General features: G+C 28.7%; 2 protein-coding genes across 6 annotated transcripts in view; one reads left to right on the top strand and one right to left on the bottom strand.

Annotated features, from left to right (window-relative positions):
- Positions 1 to 24814, top strand: part of LOC129963335 (jerky protein homolog-like) — a 131869-nt gene that overhangs the window by 7887 nt on the left and 99168 nt on the right. Inside the window, exon 2 of one of the 4 annotated variants that reach the window (XM_056077648.1) lies at positions 23911 to 24065. The exons of 2 other annotated variants lie outside the window; for them this stretch is intronic. The gene's annotated coding sequence lies outside the window, so the exon portion shown is untranslated. Of the gene's footprint in view, positions 1 to 4159; positions 4178 to 23910; positions 24066 to 24814 lie in introns of those variants that run through there. One more of the 4 variants, XM_056077649.1, reaches the window with a different exon arrangement.
- LOC129963334 (nuclear receptor corepressor 2-like) overlaps positions 1 to 24814 on the bottom strand; it is a 90915-nt gene that overhangs the window by 43817 nt on the left and 22284 nt on the right. Inside the window, exon 2 of one of the 2 annotated variants that reach the window (XM_056077645.1) lies at positions 5077 to 5106. The exons of the other annotated variant lie outside the window; for it this stretch is intronic. Within the exon in view, the coding sequence (XP_055933620.1) occupies positions 5077 to 5106 (30 nt within the window). The remainder of the gene's footprint in view (positions 1 to 5076; positions 5107 to 24814) is intronic. 2 annotated transcript variants of the gene reach the window in all.

The following is a 24814-nucleotide window of genomic DNA, read 5'->3' as shown; positions in this document are numbered from 1 at the left end:
TCTTGCAATCTTACTTAAACTATCGAGAAACGGAGATCGATCTATTTTCAGTTCAGATATGTATAATTCATTTTTTAAATCCATTTACAAACAAGTAATCAAAAAATTAAATTAATTAACTAAAAGTGATATCTAAAATATTATTTGCAATTCTTATATTTAAATTATTTACAAGAAATAAAGTTACTATTCAAATGTCCTTCCTTCAACGTCTAATTCATAAAATCACAACGCGCAATTGTCCTAAATCTATCCGCCGAAAACAGTTTATTCGAAAAGCATATTATATATATATATATATATATATATATATATATATATATATATATATATATATATATATATATATATATATATATATATATTGTCGCCGTTAAAACAGACAAAAAATTTACTGGTTAATTTTGATAGAGCTTTTTATGTGGTGGAAACTCGTTAACGTAACAAAATTAGATAAATATTTCTACCTTAAAAAGCACATTAAGTACCATAGATCTTTTGTTAGTATCGTTGTTATCATTGAAGATATTCTGATAAAAAAACTTGAATATTGACGATCACACATTTCTAACATAACATATTTAGCTTGATAAAATAACTAACAGTTTCTTACTAAACGTAAACATATCCATTTTACATAATTAGACTTCAAAAATCAATACTTTTAAATTAATGCAAAAAAAAAAAAAGAGGAAGAAAAAAAAACACCTTTAGTTCGCTTTGAAAAAAAAAACAACTTTGAGACAAAATTCGACTGCATCCTTCTATAGTTAGGTGACCACACGCACTGACTACTCCGACCCGTCCTGTGACACACGGATAAATCTGAATGGCCGGACTTCAGCGATAGCGTTGGCGGGAACTGAAGTTAAATCATAAGGGCCATCATTGGCCATCGTGCAAAACGTCTTCTGATAGGGGGTAGTTCGACCCCACCCCATTTCCGTACCCAACCGAGAGACTAGAACAAACCAATTACCATAGCGGTAGCTTCTCATCCACAGATATGAGGTAGTATCTATAGTTAAGCACAAAGATTATAAATAAAAGTGAGAAAAAAAGCATTTAAGAAGAATGTGGATATGCTCAATATTGATTTAAAAAAAAAAAAAAAAACTTCTCAACAATATGGACTAAATTGCGCTTCGAAAAAATCCTTGGACAAGGCACGTTTCGTAGATTTCTTTAATTCTAAAACCAAATTTTTAAAAAGTAATTTTTTTTATTTTAATTTCTATGCAACAAATATGACGAAACGAAATAAAATATTTAACTTAAAAGAGTTAATTTATGTGTGTTATTCAAAAAACTTTTACATAATGTTATAAATTAAAAATAAATGAATGATGTTCTGATATTTTAACGAATACTCGATTCTAATTTCAATACGTTCAAATAAATCACCATTGCAAATTAAGTAAAAGCACAAACTTGGAACTCAAAAAATGTAAAGAAATTTCAGGGCTCTTGGGCAGATACATAACTTGCGTAGTTGATAATCCGGATTTGGGTGCTTATGTACGATCTATCAAGGTCATCTTATTAGGAAGTTAGCGAGAAATAAAAAATGAATGAAATCGAAATTAAGAAAAAATAATGCATTAAACAATTTTAACTGCACACATATGAATATTGATTTTTAATGCATGTTGTGGTGACGTACTGTTTGAATTTGGGAGCATGCATGATGCAATCCTAATAAAACTTGAAAACTCCAACCACGACGTAGTATTATTATTAATGCTTTAGTTAGTTCATTGCACAAGGCAGAAATCAGCTGTGTGTGAGTATGCACTGCGCAACAGCAAATATATCGTTATGTTATAAAACAGCTGCCCAAATTGCCTGTAGCCGAAAAGAAAGTAAACAGTTCAAACGACTCCAACATGTTAGTTACTGAAACAATTTACTCATGCCCAGCCGAAACGTGACAAATGCTTTTATCCATCCACTAAACATAGAAACAAGGAAAAAGGATGAGGGGGGAAAAAAATGACAAAACTTCCTTGAGGAATATCTCAGCCGTTTCGTAATTTACAGCTCCATAATTTAAAGCAATCTATTCTTTAGCGAACAAGATCCGAATATGGCAACAATGCCCATCAAAAATAAAAGTTTACGAGATCGCGTATCCTGCGTGCAGTGGGATATCAGAAATGCAAAATAAATTATAATCGTGTGATAAGTATTATCAGATGCACTACCATATTTTCATTATTAGCATATTATCCTTAGATGACCTTGATAACAATGTTGTGGAAAAGGAAAAAGGATGTAGATTTCAAGCCTAATAGTGCCAATAAAAACGCAAAAGCATTCGTTTTTCATTGACTGTATTGGTTTTCAATTTCTCGTGTATGAAATATTAAGTACGGTAATCGTCAAAATATTCAAACTCGAGATTTTGACGAATCTCCAAGTTTCAGACCTCTCCCTAAGGGAGTAAAACGCACTTATAGCATTATGTCTGTCTGTCCGTTTGGTATATAAATTTGTGGCCAAATTTGCAGTTTTTAATCAAATTTTGAAAGAAATCCATTCAGGGAAACTATTCCGTCTGACTGTTTGAGTATCTGACTGGGTACATGTGAACTCGAAAATTACAAGGCGTAAGAGCTAAAATAGATAAAATTTGTTACACAGAATTAGAATAAAAAATGTGCACTTTTATCAAATTGTAAAGTAAAATGATGGAAGGACTAACTGTATGACGATCTGTACTTGCATACATATGCAATAATTTATAAACTTAATGATTCCAATCAATGAAATAAAGTAAATTAGTTTGCGACAGCAATTATAGTTCCATATCAAATTTCGATTTCAATCAATCGTAGAAAAAGCATTCGAAAATACATAATCGCACGATAGATTCACGTCACATCGTATGTCATCTCCGGTCACGCTAGATCTTACTTCGCAACTATTATTGGCCAGTGCCATCCAAGGTCACCCGAAGTCCACATTTTTATGCATCGGTGAGGGGGAAGACCTTTATTAGAGAGAATACGAGAAAGTTACGGAGAAACCGATCAAACATGAAAATATTACCGACAAGCACTGACTTGGCGATAGTAAATAACTTGATAAAATAGAACTAACTTTGAAAATTGTGTTACAAAATAAAAACTGGATTCAATGATTCTTATATGAGAAAGAAAACTCAACTGGTGATCAAAATATAAAAAATGTTCACTATAGTTAAACACTATATAGGATCTAGTGTAATTGGAACCTATAAGATAAAGCATAGTCTTCTTACACGAGAAACAATACTAATTAACACAACATTCAACAACTTTTCAATGCCTATTCCCTTCATAGTTCTAACTACATTAGTACCTATAGTACAACAACATAGAAAGAAACTAAAAATCGTCAGCACTAATAACCGTGACAGAAAACAGACATAAAAAAAACGTCGCCCCTTCTCTGTGCGTGATTTCAGATCTGTCTTTAAACAAAAGACGGCATAATCTCGTGACGAACAGACAAAAAGTGAATTATCTCCTTTTCCAAAGACAATAGCTCAGTCGTAGCTGAACTAAAGGCTGGCGTTACAGGAAACTACGCTCACTGGATTCTGGCAGACAACACCGTTGATTGGAGGAAGAGGCGGGGGGGGGTCGATCTCACACAAGAACAATCAATAGCCTCATTATCCTACTAATCTCGGTCTCTATCTCAGACTTTAAAAAAAGAAAAAGACAATGTTAGGGATGACATAAGAGTGAATGGTAGGTTTCATTTGTAAAGCGCGTAGGTAGACATGGATGAAACACGCCAAGAATTCGTGAATGTGTCTGTGGGACAAGAAAAAGTAAATAAACAAAAAATCATGTCGAAGCCACTGATTTACGCGAAAAATTAAAAACTAGAAAGCAAGGGTTAATGCTTTTCACGTTAATATCTTTGGACATTCTAAAAATGCAGTTAGAATTAAGTGGTTAAATTTAAATTATATTCAGACACAAAAGTGTTAATACCTTTGTTATGTCCGCTCTGACTGCATTATAATCAAAAATGATTAAATTAATACATCTTAAAACTGGATTAGAGATAGAAAAATTACAACTACGCCTTGTTTTTACAATTACAATAAAAAGTCACGGGGAAAAATTGATTGAATAAATTACGGTGCACTTATATTATTTTTTAGGCAACAATATGATGGCGGAACGTAGAGGAGGAAGAAATAATGCAATAACCAGAGAACCACAACACAACGACACTGAGTTTTGTTCGAACGAACGTCATTCGTAGCAGCACGATTTTGGTTATATTATCCGAAAAAGAGTTTTTAAAAAATGCATCTAACAAGAAATGCAACATTAAATGATTAAGGTAAGAGAAAAATGAAGTAAGAAAAGTATAAAGCCTTTCATATAAATACATCATACCATAAAAAAATACCCAATGTGGCATTGAATATAAATATATATCGGATAAAATGTGTAAAAAATGACACAATAATTTTCTTCAAAAGAAATGTGCATAAATTATTGAAATTGTAAATGTTTAATACAAGCATAAATTATTAAAGTTTGTAAATGTTTAATCAAAGAAAATACACAAGAAAATAGTTTACAAAAATAATTCTTTTATGAAATCTTATAAAAACAGTGCTTATTTTTATATTAGTATTTTATTCTTATTGAAATGAATGTCTTTAGAAATGATGGGAAAATGTCTTTCGAATTAACTTATAAATCTCATGTCCATTTAACATATAAATGTGAAATCGTAGCATTATTTATGTACACAATACAATGAACAGCATTTTGACAACAACAAAAAACATTTTTCAATACAATTTGAATGAAGCATCAATAATAATATGCAGTGAAATGGACAGTTTAAAATTCAAACTTGTTTACATAGAAAATATGTCGATTCTTTAGTATAATATAAATCAGTGATTCAAAAGTAAAGAAAATAGCAAATAAGAAAGAATCAAGAAAGTGCAATCAATAATAATGAAATGTTAGAAAGAATTGAATAATACTATTTCGAATGTAAAAAAAAGAGTGAAATGTTTATTTTTGTGCTAAGTTATAAATATGGATTGCAACTTACCAATGGACACTCTTTTTAAAAGCATGAGAACTAAAAACGAAAAGAAAAAAAAAGTTTAGGCACGGAAAATATACACTGAATAAAATAGGTTTCGTTGCGATCGCCGTAGTAAGTCATTCATGTAATCCCTATTTACAAGATTTTAGCATTTTCTGGTTCCAAATTATATTTAGTATTTTTGCTAACATTTCAATTTAGAAGAATTTATAAAGAACGAGATTTTAAATGGATAATAGTATATTAACACATTAAATAATTACTACCTAATTAGGATTCAGAACAAAAGTAAAGAAAATAAATTTTGATCTAAAACTAAAAAATGCGTGGAAAGCTTTCTCAAACCAATAAAAATCAAAATTTAATAACATAAATGACCTCTATAGCTAACAACAAACAAAATAAAAATACATAAACAAGGCAATATTTTTTCAAATACTATTCGGATATAATAAAAAAAAATTTTATATTTAAGTGATGCTTTAATAGGTGATAATAGGATATTCATTTCATCACAATTTCCATGCTCATATCAATATTTTGAGTAAATTTTAGGGTAAAAAATAGTTATTAACCTTTCCTCAACATCAATATTTTGATGTAACTGCATAAAAACGAACAAAGTTGGCGCTATCGATAATAATAAGAAAAGCAGTTTTTAAAAATCACTGACACTGTAAATAATGTTTACATGAAATGCAGTATTTGTCAATAAAATTTTACAAAATAAATAGGCAATCTTACAAAGAAATTATATAAATATAAATAAGAAAATATTAAAATCACACAAAAATGGACAACATTAAACTTAGTTTAATTCTGATTTCAGCAAGTTGCAAGAATCTAATTACATGGAAAAACAAAAAAATAAAAAATAAAGTGAAGTTAAAACAATCGTAACTTCGATATTTCATTCTTAAATGTATACAAATAATACGAATCACTTTCCAATAAATAATAGTTACGTGTTTATTGTATATGCATCTGATAAATAAAAATTTGGTAAAATAACTAACAACTGAAATATTATTTATTCTAAAATATGAATCTAAAGAACAAACATCTCGTCACTCTGGAGCCAAGCAATAAAAAACAAGGATTTTAACACTTTTTTAATGGTTAACTAGCAAGTAGTTAATGTTTAGAACAGAAACACACAGAAAAGACCATACATATATAATTTTTTACATCTATTTATCGGATTTTGCGATGTTACTGTTAGACCAAAATATGGCTCTTCTTTCTTCAGTTACATCAACGCACATTCATATAATAAAATTAAATAATAAATTTTAAAAAATGATAAATGAAAGAAAGTTTTTAAAAGTTATTTAGCAAGACAGAACAATAACAATATGGTTTGTGTAACAAAAACTTAGTCCTATTCCAGATTTCAAAATCCCGGTTAGGAACACGACCTACAATTAAATTCACGAATTAGAACGACGAACTATAAATCAATATTATTTCTGTATTCAAATATGCACTAAAAAATAAAAATTTAAACCTTGCAGTCATTGTTTAAGTATTTACAGGTTCTTATTCTTCCTCAATAAGTTTCTTTTTAGCTAATTATTAAAGTATATCATTCAGAACCAAGCATTCTAATGTTAACTGTTTATAACAAGTGAAGACTAATTTAATTATGCCAAACTTCTTAATTACGGATACTATAAAATCCTATCGCATTTCATCAATTGAAATAATAATATTCTGCGAATTCTTCAATTAATAGAATAAGTAATATTATGAAGAATGTTAACTAATACAGTAATAATATATATAACTAAAAAGATGCATAAGTCAGTTAACAAAAACTGATATATTACATTTGTGATATCTAATAATTGTCTGTTAGATTGTTTTCCACAAAGATTTAGTTTTCACGTTTTACCTCATTTAATGCGTGATTGAAATTAAATTTACTTTAGAAAACTAATGTTTGAATATAACACGAACTATATGATTCGAATCGCGAAAACTTATCGTTAATATTTATGCCATAAATTATAAAAAAAGTAAGACTTAAAATATTTTTTTCATTAATAAATAAAAACTTCTCATCTAAAAAATTAAATCATAACAATAATAAAATGAATTAAAATGGAACGCTGGGAATATACTTAATTGCCAACGATTATTAAATTGTTTTAATCATATTTTTATAGGTCCAGTACAAAAAAAATAAGCATTTCATTTACGCAACCTTGAAAAAGAAGAGACTGACTCTCAAAAACAACATACTAATTCTCATTTAAATGAAAATTAGTTCACAATAAATTGTTTTATCAGATGGCATATGCATGCAAACGATAGCGATAAAATAATCCCCGATACACTCTTATTTCTGCGGATGCAAAACAAATTAAGATGTAATCTAATTTAAAATTATTTTTTAAAAAGAAGCATTTGAGTGTTTTGTTTGTTTGTTTTATGCGTGCGAGCTTTTAGAGGTAATGAAGTTTAAACGAACAGTGATAATCAAGCAGGTGCGATAGGAAAATGGAGTGTTTGTTATACACCATACTGATTCTAAAGAAAAATAATTTCGGTATTGCAATATCATTTATATCTTAAAACTTGAAATTTTTTTAGCTTCAGAATTAGCAAATTAATTAAAAATAAGGTAAGTGGAAGGAAGCTCTTAGACAAATAAGAAAAAATTCTTTAAAAAATCGAAAATATTTGGGGCAAAAATGGGGAAAATACAGTACTCGAACATAAAAATTAGTAGAATATTTTATCTAAAAACATTGTAGCGATTAAGTAGTAAAAAATATCGTACAAAACGATAATAAACTCTTAATGCAGAACAATGACTTCAAAGAAATACAAAGGATAAATTAATAACAAATATCTGTTATTTGAAACACTTTTATTCTTTAAATTGTCACTATTATTAGAGTTCTCAGAACGAGCTGAAAGGTTCATTACCCAGAAATCCGTTAAGCCTCGCCTATCCATTTAGAAACAAAATATCTTTTAAAACAAGTGTTTATAAATACAAATAATCATTTTCCTGAAGAACGAGGTCAAATTCCGGGTATTCCTTTATTTTTTCCATTTTCTTCTTTAAGTGCAAAATATATTTCAATGTATAAATTAGGAAGATGTTCCGAATTTCCAACCATTCATGCAATACTCCTTCCAACACGAGGCGTTGCTACGTTTCGAGGACTCCCCAGGAGGCGGGACTAGTGACGTCATTCCCTTCTTATTGGCGCCAGCTGACTAAACGCAAATCACAATACGACGGCAAGATTTACTTGTGCTTACAGTTGCTTTTCACATCACCAGAGGGGCAGTACTAATGTAATTTTGTTAAAAGGTTATAATTGTGACAACAGCATTAAAAAATAATCGAAGTAGTAAAAGTATAATTGGTCAGAAGCTTGATTTTAAGCATGTGTAATATATGAGATGCATGGCTGTGTAAATACAGATTATACAGTATAAATTTTAAGACTTTATTTCTAAAAGAATTAAAATTTATTATTTTGAAATGTAAAGCATAATAAAAAAATTTTACTTATTTAAAAATTAATATATTTTAATTTTGGTTTTAATTTTACAGGTTATAGAAGTGATTATCTAAATTATAGTCCTCCCAAGTGCTTGATATGGCTTTGTGTGTGTGTGTGTGTGTACATAAAAAATTCATGTCATAAATGTCCACGTTTCAAAAAAAATTTCAACATAATTAACAAACTAATTCTTAATAAAACTGATTGATAGTTCCAATAAAAATATAGACCTAAAGCTAAATTTACAGAAAAATAGCGAATCTATAAAAAATATTTCATGCAAATTAGCACAGCCATCTCCAAAAAATTTTATATATCAAAATTAATGACAATATTTTATTCAGTCGATTCAGATTTTGAATGCTTTAATAGTTGATTGCATTGGATGCTCTAAGGAGAAAACATTTCTTTAAACAATTAGTTTGCAGCAGCATATAAAACCATGCTCGTTTCAAGAGGGGTAAGGGGTTACTAACAGCCTCAATATATTTATATAACATTAATGATTCTATAATGTGATATTTTATTAAAAACATATATTATCAAAGATAGAAATATGAATACATTTCGCTTTTAAATTAGAAATATAGAGAAAAAAATATAATAAAAAATAAAACATCCTTATAACATACATATCCGCAAGAGAAGAATAGATATACTTAATAATGTTCCAACAATTAATTAGAAAAACATATTAGAAATAGGGAATGTAAATTACTATTTACGAAAACTTTATTTAAGAAATTGATGCACATCAGAACTTATTAACTAGTCTTTGTTTTCTTTTAACGGAAAAACGAGGAAGAAAAACCTCTTTTTGTAACGCTATTACATTAGTTAAAGGTTGTGACAACCGCCCAAATAGGATGTTTAACTATCAAGGAAAGGAAATATTTTCACAAACGGTTTCGTGGAAATACCTCGATAATGACGATCGGCATTTCCTATTTCAAAACCGATCATGGAAAGAAACGGAAAAAAACTTTGTAAAGAATGCTTCCCCACATATTTTAAAAATTAAAAAGCGACAGTTAATTTGATAAAAACAAAAGTAGCATAATAAAAAAATGGCACTACAATTTTAGAACTGACAAGAATGCCAACTTTGTGAAAAAATTCGTAACAAGGTTTGGCAAAAGGTACCAATTCTCTAATAAAGCATGCTAATAATGTAAGTTTATTATAAAAAATCTAGTTTAAACCAAAGTTTCGAATCTGTTAAGTATGCGCCAAAATTTATTATTTGATATAAACGCATAGTGAAATAAATCAATTTGTTCAACACATAATTCAAAAATATCTGTAATTTTAAAATTATATCATAATTTTTTATGGCAATATCACACTATAGGCATAAAATAGTTTATAATGTCATTACCATTCTTACTACATGAAGCCAGTGAAATAATGGAACATATAACAATTGTTTAGTTGTTTCAACGAAAACGAATGTCGTTTAAAAGAATGTTTGAATCTTCAAGGATACCGTTTCCAATTATACAATTGAAATCGGAATGACACTGAAATTGAAACAAAAGATATAATCGAACGAACTGTTAAGAACTAAAGCAGTGGATGAATATTATCCAGGCACAAAATCCTTTAGCAAGATAAACTGCACTGAAATCGCGAAAGATTAAAGCGTAAATAATAATTTTGTATTTATATATTTCTGGTAGAATGAATAGAATTTTTTTCGCCCCTCCCATAGAGAGACGGAGGAAAGAAAGCGAAACAAATGAATGCTTATGACAAGGCCACTATAGCCTGATTGAGTATTTCAAAACAAGGCCACAAAAACTATCGTTAAATAGAATATAAACAACATTTTGCTCGACAAATAACTACCAAAATAATAGTGACAAAAATTCACGTATTAATGCATATTTACCGACCAACATTTGTAAGTACTTCCATTCAGTCATTTTATATAAATTAAGTTAATGCAATGTAAAAATACTTTCATCAAGCTACTAGGTAAGTACAGAAGGAAAAAAGTTCTATTTTCATAAATAGTTTTTGATGAAATTATACTCCTAGTTACAGAATTACAATTATATTATTTTGCTCATTACATATACACATACAAAATAAAATTGCAGTGTTAACTTGCAGAAAAATGTTCTTATGCATATAGCAACTAATAAAACGGCTAAATTTTCTTTTCTTTTTAATTCTTTTACTAATAAATTTTCTTGACTTTCGTTATTTCATAAAGGCGTCTGAAATTATATATGAGCCATAAATGTTTCAATAATAAACGTATTTCTGACTGGACATGGAAACTTTAAAGCATATTTAAAACACTTCAATTTGTCGCCGACTGATAGGTGTTCGTGCTGTGTAGGATGCCATGCATTTGACATTTGAATGAATCAAATTTATTCCCAAAAGACGTAAACTCAAGAATTGCGTTCTAAAGAACAATATAGCTTTGGCCACCTCCTTTATCTGCGTTTGTACAGAGTAAATCATCTTTCATTTCCTTTTGTACATATATTAATAGTATTTTTTTTTTCTCGTACTATTTAGACTTTATTTCTGTGTATTTGTCTAATATATTTGCATATATACTCGTATGCTTTTGTATCTGTATTTTGAATAGTTTATTTTTATTTGATCATGCTTCTCCAATTGTATTATATCATTTACTGTATGTTATTAGTATGCTCCCGTTAGTATGTGAGCAATTTTTGTTTGTTTGTATTTATGTATTTTCTTGTTTCCCCCATTTTCCTTTGCATCTTGCCTGCGTCCTTTAAACCTGAAATTTTTTCTACTATCAATTGTATACTTACTTAGGTTTGTAAGCCTTGTGGTATACTTGTCGGCTCACAAGGAGTTTATACATCGAGAATCAAAATATTAATAATAATAACAAACATAAATGAGAAACCTTTCAGAATTAAAAGCATAATTCATTATTATACTTATTCAGAAGAATTTTATATCGAAAGACCACAAGCAAGGGCTGCTTTAAACGGATTTCCAAATGTAAACACATAATTATGAAGGGCAAGTTGTCCTTCACATTCGGAATTTCCTTCTGCAGCAGCGCAGGAAAAGGATGTCCAGGTGGAACAACTTCCCCTCTCTGCTGAAGGTGGAACAGAAAAAGAAAAAAAAGAGGAGGGGAGAGGCAGATGAAAAGGCCTCTCTCCCGAAAGCAGGTTATTTCGTTTCCTCTCAATACTTCCGACCTCGTGCAATAGGGGTCACAAATTCGAAAAAGAAGTAAACAGAATTTCCATTCGCTGGCTGATTTAGTTTACTTTCTCAGTTGCAAATCAACAATTCCCTGCTGAGATGACCATCTGCGTCATGTTGGCCAAATAATTCTAAGAAAACCTTATCTGTACTTAGTTTATGATTTTTCCCTTTATATTTGTTTATATATTTCAACCTCCATTGCGAAGAAAATTCGTGGAATTATTATCTGACGAAAATGGTATAATTAAAGTACTTCATAATCATTAAATAATGAAAAAAATTCCATAGAGGAAATATTAATAATAATAAAAGTATTGTAAAAGCACTGGATAAGTTTCTTAGCTAAAAAATTAGGATTAATTTATATATTGTCAGCTGATAAGAGCTGCCTGATAAAGTTAATTCATGTACGACAAAATTACGACGACCAAAATTAAACTGGTACCATATATTTAACATATGTTACATGATCACAAATGTATTCCACTTACAATGTGCTTGTTTACTTTAGAAATATCAATTTTCAAGTTCAAAAATGGCATTGCATGATGAAACTATTTATGAATCATAAGTGACAAAAAAAATATATTTAAAAAAATTCAATATTAAATTCAAGAAGTGATTTTACACTCTTAATTTAAAATAAAATTAAAAAGAAAATATATGAAATATTTCTAAATGTGTCGTCATAAAAAAAAGACAAAGCAGTAGATTTTTTAAATTATTTATTTAAATAACGAATATGAATCCCTTCTCTTCCCTCTGTACATGCTGCAATTCTAGAAGTTCCGTGATTTTAAGCGAGATATATATGCATATATTTTCAAGCAGAATAAACATTAACTATACCATATAATCTACTCTTCCATTCATTGATTAATAATATCAAATTTAATTACGCAAGAAAATGTTTATTTCACAGTTTTATCCGTTTATATAATAGCTCATTCTTATAGAATAAAATCTTAATATTAACACTTTAAATAATGATATTTAACAATTTAAATAAATAATACAGATGCTAAAAACATTTTTTTTGTCTAAAAGAATTATATTTAATTAATAAGAATTAATTTATTATTCTTTTTTTCGCAAAAAAAAAAAAAAAAAAAAAAAAAAAATATGAATGATTCTTAAATGGAAAAATGTATGGAAATGGAACATAAATGAAAAAATTTATGAATTTATAAATGATAATTCCAAAAACCATTAATTTTAATAATTTGGATTATTTTAACACTTTGATTGCCGTGGGGGTCACCGACATCGATATGCTCAATTATAAAACTGATATTAATTTATAAATTCTTAATTAAATCAGAACTAGTTTAAGATTCTAATTCATTCTGAGTAAATGAACGCCTACTCATTAATATGATCGCCAGCATTTTTACAATGACAAAGGAAAAAGCAGATGGTTCCATGTTAATTAACGATGTCACGAAACATAAGAACAGGAAGTGTCACTACCTCAACCCTTATCCGCCTTTTTTAATCAATGCAAGCAAGTAGTCAATACAAGATTTCAAGGAGTACAATATAATAGCGGATTTTAACAAATAGTTTCTACATGATTGAATGAAATTTAAAAAAATACTTTTCGTAATATCTGATATCTATGTTTAAAAATATCTATGTTAATAATATATTGTTTAGTAAACTTTGATAAAGTATCGCGGTTGCTGTATATCTAGAATTATAATTTATCGAAGACTTACTGTAAGCGATTTAATAAAGTTTAATATTTTTTAATAGCATTAAAACATTCGGAAGAGGAAGAAAACAACTTTTCATGTATAATCATTAATAAACATCAGAAAACGATCCTGCTTAATAATAAAGAATTGAAAGACGTCAAATGCAATATTCATTCACTACAAACTAATATATCCGACATAGCTTGGGATAAAAAAAATTTCATATTGAATATCTTTAATGTAAAAACTATTTTTGAATAAAATATTACAACACACAAAATCCTTTAATCGTCTGAAAGTATTTTAATTAATAAGAGAATATCAAATAAACAACAAGAAAATTTTTAAAACTCACGGATAAATATTTTTCTACTTAAATTATTAATATTTATTTTATAAGTAGTTCAAATTTTGTATATTAACTATTGATTAACTGTTCGCAATGTTCTTCCAAAAGTTTTTACGCATGCTCATGAAAAGTTGCAATACTACTACAATGACAACAGTACATTTCACAAGTTGCTGACGCATTTTAAGAAATGAACAGATCCATAAAAATAGTATGTACTAAACAAGGGTAGACGTAGGACTACGAAAAAACTCTCGTAAGAACATTACGAATTATTTAAAACTACATACGCACTACCATAATTCAGAAAATAGTTTGTTTTTTTATTTTATTGATATTTATTTTTTAATCTCAATAAATATGGTGTATGTATATTAATAGATTCTGATCAATTCATTGAGGTAACTATCTTTGAAAAAATTCTTTTCATGGGCATACGAAAAAATTTTCGGAATGATCAGTAGCATCATAAACTTAATTATAGTCAAGCATCATATTGTAAAAATGATTAATAATTATAACCAGAAAGTTCAATTCAGATCATAAGAGCCAAACAATGTCTTGAACTGGTTAATAATTTTTTTCCTTATAAAATATAGCAAGTATGTAAATGTATGATTACGTTAGAAACCATCGGATATTTAAGAATGGATATGAAACTGCGCAATTTGTTTATAAACATTTAAATTAAATATTTTCTCATGCTTAAATATATTACATATATTTTAATATCATTACATGTAAAATTTTTGAGATGAATGAAGAAAGAAAAATGTTAAAATGTTGTTTTAAAGAGTGTTACTGAGATATACAAATAATAAGTTATCCTAATTGAATAAGATTAATAATTTGACAGTAGAATTCCATTTCAGTGTTTTGCTTGATCTTGATTAAATTATAATAACTATAATTAAATCATCATTACGCCCCTCTCCTCCATCGCACTGACCGTGCCTGCCGGTTGGCAGACCGTAGACCACGACCCTAAGTGGAGTGGATTTTAATACTACTAGTCTTAACAACCGATAAAGGGTTAAATATGCACTATGAAGCATAATTGAATTATTTTTCCGTCATCTAAAACGCTAAAAATTACAAAATTACGAACGTTTTTCAAATCGTAGTACGTCCGACACCGTCCGTATTTTGTTCTGCTCCTTATAGATAACCATTCCAGAATTTTAACATATGACGTATGTTGAAGAAAGAGGGAGCGAAAAAAAGTCACTGTGTGACCTTAATATGTATTGACACCCGTGGATCTATTTCATCACGGATTCCTTACTAGAATTCTTACCTTTCGTACGTTTTCTTACTTGAAAAGAAATCATAAAAGCGCAAACGCATAGTATATTTCACGATTCCTGAATTATTTTTTTTAAAAATAAAAAAGAAGAAACTAGTGAAACAAAAATAACGTCAATAAATCACTCAGACCTTACTATAAGCAAATGAATTATTAAACTAGCCAATCGTAATATTATCTGCGAGTATGCAAACGATAAATCAATTAATACAATTCATTAAAAAATCGAATAAAAGCAAAAATAATAAAATATCAAAGTAAGCACAAAAACATTAATTTTGCAATACTAAAAAACGCTGCTCAATACTGAACGTTATGATACCGCATAATACAATTACTAAATTGTATGCTAATAGGATAAACTATTATAGAATTTTAAATTATATCATGTTATTTGCAATTTCATTAAAAATACATATTTATTTGTTAGATCAAAATAAAAGGGTTCATTTTTAACGAAGGATTTAGTAGACGTTTAAAAAATAATCTAATTGAACCAGCAACTTTTAAACTTTACAGCCATCAACTATTTATTCGTTCCAATTTTTTCCCTGAAGTGTTAATTATTCGTTCTAGACATTTCTATTAATAGAGTATATGTTTAAAACCGATGCCACATCATTTATTCAATTTGTTTATCTCTAAGAAATTAATTAAAGTTTCAGAAATTTTAAAGTAAACTGAGGCCCGACCTATTTCAACAACAAATTGGCAAAATAATATTAAATAAAAATGTAAACGCTTTAATGATATTTTACTGTTATTTATTTTATTTATTTATAAATCCCAGAACAATATTTAAAAATTCGCATTTTAAATTAATTTATGTTTTATCTATCAAGGAATTACTTTATTTAATTTTCACTGGAAGAAAAAAATTATAAGTTACTATCGGAGCAGGAACTGGTAAATACCAGTCGAAAATGACTCCTGGAGCAATTTTTAACAACCTTCCCGTTTTATCCAGGCTATTTTAAGAAACTAGGAAGTGAGTACTTCTGCTATGAACGGGTTCGTATAAGTCGTACATACGTCAATCAAAGTGTAGTATCAATTGATATTGCTGTAACGTTAAAAATAATTTCAAAATTCAAAACAATCCGTTAAAAGTTGGAAGCCTTACAAATTTTAAATAACAGTTTTATACATGCTTAAAATACAATGTAATAAATGAAACAAATAAAATCAGAAAATTAACTAAGACGAAAAGTCAACGAAATCGGTATATAATTCGAGTATTTATAAGTCCTTTTTTCGTTTATTATTACAAGAGAAAACAGTTACATGTTTTCAATTAACCGGACGAATTTCTGAACGAAACATACGGATTTCGTTTCATTTCATTTATTTCCAAATCAAAAGGAAATAAGAATATTTTACGAATGCATTTACAGAGTGGGATTTTAAAGGCTTTAATACAAATTAAATTTTATAAATATATTTCTCATGTAATCCTGCATCTCTTCTAAATTTTGAATTAATTTAATTGTTTTATATTCAGCAAACTTTACGTTTAATACAAAGAAATGACTATTCCCTTATTATTCATCACATTTAATAAAAATTCAACTGTTTTCAGTAATATTTCATAAGGAAAACAACAATAATTTTATATCTATACTAAATCTTAATAACTCAACTGAGTTGAATTCAGTTAGTGAAAAATTGAAACTATGTAAGACAATAATTTCATGCAAACAAACTTTTTTCGTCTTCACATTAAATGACTACGGACCTATCACGCCAAAATCAAATCTAACTCCCAATTTATATTATTGTTGGATCTAGAAGAGCTATAGATGATTTTTATTTGCATACAATTACGAAACAATGAATTTCCGAGTAATAAATCTTTTGAAAACGATTGTTAATTTTGGAAAATTTTAATATTTAATTTATTTTTTTATTATTTTTTTACCAAATAATTACTAATATAAACCGAATGGATTAAGCTTGACAAACAATTCGCGGAATGTATAAAAAATACCCAAGAATGTAAGCCACAAAACAAAATTTAAAGTTAAAACCGCGAAAGAGTTTTTATAAATGCATTTGAAATCAATCGGAAATTCTGTTGATGATTAAATATTGTGATTTTATGGATAGAGAGGCACTGTTAAATAGAATGAGGCTTAAAATTCAACAGTACAAAATGGATAACTAAATTCTATATTAATTATTTTATGTTATTAACATACGAAATGTATTCACAAATCATTCTAAAAACATTTGAAGAATATTAAAAATCACAATATTATTTCAAGAACATAAATGTAAATTTTGAAAAAATTAAGTTGAAATCTTTTATTTCTTTCTTACTAGAATTTTATCCCATTGAGAAAAAAAAACAAACTAATAAACAGGAAAGAAAGATAATAAATATTTTAAATAAAAGTAAATGAATCTGATATATCGATAGCATTTAACAAAAGAAAGAGAGCAAATAACGTCCTCTACCGCACACGCACTTCCCAAGATGACTTTTTTCATGCACCTGGAAACACTTCCTCTTAAACTAATCACAACAGAAATGGTTTATTTTCACTTTCGTTAAACTCGTCTAAAATAATACTAAATGTTGATAGTTCTCTTTCATCTGAATTTGAAATGCTTATTATTATTCTTGCTTTTAAAATATTTAGAGTTAAGAGAAAATCAAAGCATACTGGTTTCTCCAATGTAATATGTGTTATCTTTGAATTCAATAAATATTTTAAGTTCACTTCATTAAATTTGGAACTTGCTTTTCCAAAAAAGAAAACATAGTGGTCCTTTTAACTTTTGAGTCACTTTTATGTTATTCAAATATATTTATATATTTGAATTTTATATATGTTTATAACATTTATAAAAATATATAAATATATTTTATATTTTTATAAATGGAATATTACATTTCCCATTTATTATATTTTCAGCCCAGTCCACCAAGGAAAGCAAACTTAGAATTCAAAAAAACAAAAAGTTTCTATTCAGCAAATACTCTGATTTTGATATTAAAATATATTTTAAAATTAAACTTGAATATCATCTTTAGATTTAAGGAGTTTAAGTGATATTATTATAACGTAATATTATTATATCATTTGACAATATAAATAAAAGCGCTCGATATAATGCTTAGCCTTCCAGTGGACGGACGCACTTTACGTGAGAATACAATTAAAAAAAAAAGAATTATGTTTTATATCTTTTTATCGCAAGGCGTTAAGAAAGCACGACTTCCATCAACTCCTTTCCATGAGCTGAAAGTAAATATTTGGAATTTGAAACGTTAATAGAACTTCGTGAATCCACTATTTATATTTCTGAAATAGGCGCGATCGTTGACGTTAAGTTGTTGCGTATCTTCTTTTGTTTTAAAAAATTAACTGTTTTAGAAATAGTGTAGCTGCGACCAACAACTTCATCACTCATTTAACCACTTAACTGTTTTGCCCGAGTGCTATACGTACATCGATTTATGGAATTTTGTAAGCAAATTGAATTTTGTAAGAATAGTAAGCAAAAAATAAACCATTCATAACGATTAGAATTCAATATTAAAATTACTTCGAATACATAGATAAGTCAAGTATTCAATGGATTTCCATTTGAATCAAAATAAGAAAATATTCCCAAAATAGAAAATGTAATCTTATTAGATAGTAAAAAAATAAAACAGTTAAGGGGTTAAACAACAATACACATAAAACTACTCGGTAAGAAATATCTAAAACACTGGCAATGATCTTATGGAAGAACACGTTAAACGAATAGCACCTTATTCTTTTACAAAGCGAACTAAAGCAAAGCTGCATGGTTTGTATTTGTGTGTGCGTGCGTGTGTGTGTGTGATATTCATAAACATTATTTTAGTTTTAAACAGATTAAAATCGTAATCATCTTTCATCACAATAAACTTTTTAATCATATTTTCGTTACTAAAATTACGAGAAATTTTTTTTACAAAAAAATCGAAAAATATAAATGAAATGATTACATGACCTTGAAATCTGATAATCACGAAAAATGTGATTTAACTGAAAATTTATCCTTATAGCTCGATCCTAGCAATAAGAATTCGCAATGGAGTCTTCATCTGTTTCTTTCAATCCATTATTAAAGTCACTGGAGTGATCGGTTACATTAATGACGCCACTGCACGCATGGCCAAGTCCTGTAATCACGGCAGTACCTTAAACCGATGACGAGTTTCCGCTCTTAAGCACAAAAAAGAACAGCACAATCCATCCATTTTCTTAACTAAATTGCCGAGACGAACGACTAATAACGAATTTCCGCAAAACAAGACGAGTCCGCAATAAAATATAAAGGGGGGAATGAGTTAAAGAATGAAAATAAGAAAGTTCAAGGAAGATCGAATGCAAGGAAAAGTAAAAATTAAAAAAAAAAAAAAAAAAAAAAGGCGTGTACAAGACAGCGAAACGTTTAAAAAAAGACAGCCAGGCATTTAGGACAATGTTGTAATCGTGGCTAACAGACGGAATATTTTTCTACAAGGTTAAAACTGTTTTCCTCCTTTTTTGCATGGAAGAAGAGCCACGCCACTGCAAGCACACAAATTTCTGGGCAATATTCCAAGTATCTCTCGTTAAGTTCTTTAAACCCACACAAAACAAGTACGCCTACACTATCATGGAGATCTAAGCATCTGTAAGAGCAAAGCTGATGTAGCTAACGAACAGCTCCATGCCCTCTTTAATTGCTTCAACCCTTTTATCTACTTAAAATACGTTGTTTCACAATTTTAAAAAAAATAACCTCAAGATTATTAATAAGTTGCAAGTAGTATGAAATTCAATACAGCACACTGGCTGGCTGGCCTTGTGCTTTATCTCGTCACTACGAGTAATGAACTAAACTAAATAATGAATGAATTTTCCTTCATTTTTCTGAGCATTTGGATGAAAGGATATATATGCACAAATATCCTGATAAAGGTTCGATATTGCACCAAGTAAATTTGAAATAATTTAGAAAATCGGTTTCAATGAAAGCACGTGAAATTTTACAATTAAAGAATTTTAATAAACTTAACAAAAAATGACTTGTTACGAATCCTTCCTGATTAGATTCGTATAATCATAGATTTTTAATAAAGAATTATTGATAAACTTAACAAAGAATGACTTGTTACGAATCCTTTCTGATTAGATTCGTATAGTTAAAAAATTTTAATAAAGAATTATTGATAAACTTAACAAAGAATGACTTGTTACGAATCCTTTCTGATTAGATTCGTATAGTTAAAAAATTTTAATAAAGAATTATTGATAAACTTAACAAAGAATGACTTGTTACGAATCCTTTCTGATTAGATTCGTATAGTTAAAAAATTTTAATAAAGAATTATTGATAAACTTAACAAAGAATGACTTGTTACGAATCCTTTCTGATTAGATTCGTATAGTTAAAAAATTTTAATAAAGAATTATTGATAAACTTAACAAAGAATGACTTGTTACGAATCCTTTCTGATTAGATTCGTATAGTTAAAAAATTTTAATAAAGAATTATTGATAAACTTAACAAAGAATGACGAATCCTTTCTGATTAGATTCGTATGATTAAAGAATTTTAATAAAGAATTATTGATAAACTTAACAAAGAATGACTTGTTACGAATCCTTTCTGATTAGATCCGTATAGTTAAAGAATTTTAATAAAGAATTATTGATAAACTTAATAAAGAATAACTTGTTACGAATCCTAGTTCGTAGCTTTAATAGTGCAATTCTAAACAAAAGATTAGATTTGTACTATTAAAGAATTTTAATAAAGAACTATAGATAAGCTTAATAAAGAATGACTTGCATGAAACTTTTTTTATTAGATTTATGTAAGTATTTCATTTAAAAAAAAAGAATGATTTGTTACAAATCCTTTCTGATATTAAGCAAAAAAAAAAAATCTTTTTTCCCCCAAATTATTATCAGTTTTATCATATTCGATGAAAGTTTTTTTTTGTCAAGATTTATAATTTCATTTCAGTTGTTCTATATTGAAATATGATGGCAATATATTTTAATATATGACCACTAGAATTTGCCAGAAAACGAAAGTCATTTATGAGAATTTAGTCCAGAAATGATAATGATTAAGAAATTTCAAACGATTAATGCATATAATATGCACCGAAATTTCTAAGATTGTTAATCGTAAATTTCACAGTTTCTAAATATACCATAACAAAAATCCTACAAGTATACTTTAAGTATAGTCTACATAGTAAGATCTAAACCTCTAACACTGCTACTAGTATTATTAATGTTATTTTACAGCTGTATGCTGCGCAAATGTTGTAATTCTGCTAATAACATCACTACAATGCTTCATTGTTCTCTCTCCTCAACTAAACATGAAATACAAACAAAAAAAGAATTGAATAACTATATTACAAGAATGAAGATGTGAAGAATGGATTTACCTACAAGGACATTCCCTCCACCCCTCCTCCCTTTCGAAAGTTAAAATTAATGGAATATAAACATGTTTCAGATATTGCATTTTGAAATATAGGACGAAAATAAAAGAAAAAAAAAAAGCGATTGCTGCAACAACTTGATCGCCGTTCCTATTTCCGAAGAATGATTGATTGACACCGTTACATTGAAATCTGAAAAAAATCTCTTGAAGTATCATTGATATCTCAGCAAGAAAAATGTCCGTTACTTGTAACCGTGGACCAGAAGTACTTGAACTACGATCTCTTCATGCCACTGCTATCATTTCTGTGCAAACCACATATCAAAAACCAAATTAAAGATGTTTTCCGATGAAAGTGTCAAAATCAGACAGAAATTTGTAAATCTTTTTTTTTTTTTTTTTTTTTTTTTTTTTGACAACAAAATAATACGTTTTCCATCTCCAACTACTTTGCTTAATGTCTGTCTTCCAAAATATATCCAGCTAGTTCGTAGCTATATATTTTTATTCTTTAAAAAATAATTTAGCAATAGAATTCCACAGCTATTTTAAAAATACTTAAGTTACAAAAATAAATTCTTTCCAATGCAAATAAAAAAAATCAGTGGAACCGAAATCCAAACGATATCAAACCTCAATTAATTCCATTTTCGAAATTCTGCTGGAAATAAAAAGTAATTTTTCTTCTACTGCTTTCCAACTTTGTATTGACGTTGAAAATTTATCAAGAATCTTAAATCTTGCATATTTGTATGTTCAAATGGCAATTGAATTTTCTGTGGTTGATGTGCAAGATAATTCCTGTTCCGATCTTCCTATTCCATCCTTACCATTACAACGAGATAATATACAGCACAATATTATTAAATGTAAACAAGTCAAAAAGCAAATAAAATAAGTAATTTGTGGAGTTAAAGTAGGAATTTGAACTTTGCCTTCAAAATAAACCTTATAATCCATTCTTTTCTACAGGGCAGTAACCGACCTTTTAAACACCTGCGCCGCTTTCAGATAAATCATTAGATTATTTAATCTTGTAAGGCAAAGTTTCTCAAAAATAGTTGGGTAATGTGAATTTTCAGGGACACTGAATCCATGACATCGTCCTCTTTTCTTATGAGTACTATAGTGAGAGCTGAATATTGCAATATTTTTCAATTACGATTTTGCAACTGATTGATATCTATGAATAATTAAATACATAGCATTTGATACTTATGCATAGTATTCATATGATGATGATGTCGTGCCCGTGTTACCACGGAAAGGGGCTGCAGTAGCTTGTGAGGGTAAAGACTCCTGAGCACCCGCGGGCAGAAGTCTGACTTCTAGTTCATATGAAGATGAAATTCAGACATTCGCTTGCAGAACATCTTTTTACGGGGGGGGGGGGCATTAACACACCTCACATATAGAAAGCAGGTGAAGAACGGCCATGCCCGAACCGGGATTCGAACTCGAGACGCCCAAATCACGGGGAAGATGCGCTACCCCTATGCCAGGACGCCGGCTATGCTCATTCATAGTACTTATATATAGTATACATAGTATTTTAAATAACTGCGAAATTTTACTAGTTATATTGTGTTAATATTATTGAAATACCAGAATAAAAATGAAACTGCAATTGAATAAACATATCCAAATTCACACACAAAAAAAAATGCTAAACAAGATGTGGGAAATCTGCAAATCAAATGCAGCTTGTAATAGCAAGACAATATTCAGACAGAAACGAGCGACCGAAATGTAGGTATGTTCACATGCATCTCAAAGCTAAACAAAGAGTTTTATGAAATTTTAATACGCTTCTATCAGCAGAGTGTCGATAAACAAATATTTGGATCAAATCAAGTACAAAGGAATATATTTTGAACTATTTACTACAACTTTAATAATGCATCAACAGCTTCTACTATACTATCGATGCGAATCTGACATAGCATGTAATTCATTTAACTCAATCAAAGACTAACCTAAGGATCTAACGAATATATTCAAAGTATTCTAAATATAAATCACATAAAATACAAACATTTAAACCATATATCGCAACACTTGAAAGTTAAAAATCTACCACACTACAATTAATAAGAAAACCGCCAGTGATTCGTAACATGGCGAGGAGTAAAAGATGCCTCAAAATGCATTGTTTACAAGTTCCACGGAAAAGAGAGATGGACGAAGAGCAAAAGCCCATTCCATTCACGTAATTCCAGACAGACAAGGGCGTCCGGGCTGATTGATCGAGAAAGGAAGGGGAGAGAAAAGAGTGGGAAAGGAGGGAGAATTTTATATTGATTTTCGATTGCCCTGTTTCAGCCCCTGCGACGCAGAAACCATGCGCCTAGCCGTGATGAAACTCTGCCACGTGAGCGCCGTCCAAGACCTTCTTCCCCCACGCCACAATCGTCTGTTCTCAAGGTCAACCGTCAATAGACTCAGCAGAAGACTTAGGGGAGAACTTAACTGAAATGAATAAAAATGGTTTGGAGGAAAAGAGACTTAAATCAGAGAGCAAAACAGAAGAATTCGTGTAAGAATATTCTTCAAAGAATGTACGATATGATCTGAAGAATTTCAATCGAAAGATGATGACAATATAAGACACTCAGAATTCTTAATGTTAATTAGCATTTTTTCAAAAAAAAATACTGATGTCCTTTTTAAAGACTATTTTCCTTGGCTTATTTAAAATGATAATAAAGAAAATATATATAAAATTACTTAAATTTAATTTTGCATATTCTCATAACAAAATAAATGGTAGGCACATGAAGAATTTGTTCAACTTAGAAAATGGTATAGAAAATAAAAAACAATATTATAGATATTAGTTTTTTTTTCCTTCAATTCATTCAGATTCTACATTTTAAACATTTTCCAGTTTATTTTATACAATTACATATTTTAATGATATCAAAAGTCTTAAATGAAATAAATGATCCAATTCACAAGGCAAAACTTCACCGCCCCCCCCCTCCATCCCTTTCAGAAACAAATTGAAAATATTGTCAACGAGAAGTGTGCAATATCAACCTTGAATACTGTTAAGATTAAAATTCTAATTAAAATTCAGTTCATATTTTAAAGTATTCAATTCAATAACACGATTCCACAACTGAAATTACTTTGGGGACTTCTTTGAAGCGCATTGCTGTTACCCATGCAAAAATAATTTTTAAGAAAAACAACACTGAAACGTTACTTTTTTTATGTGAATATT

This window comes from Argiope bruennichi, chromosome 3 (assembly GCF_947563725.1).
Source record: "Argiope bruennichi chromosome 3, qqArgBrue1.1, whole genome shotgun sequence".
Classification (NCBI taxonomy): Eukaryota; Metazoa; Arthropoda; class Arachnida; order Araneae; family Araneidae; genus Argiope; species Argiope bruennichi.
This window is presented reverse-complemented; position numbering and strand designations above follow the sequence as displayed.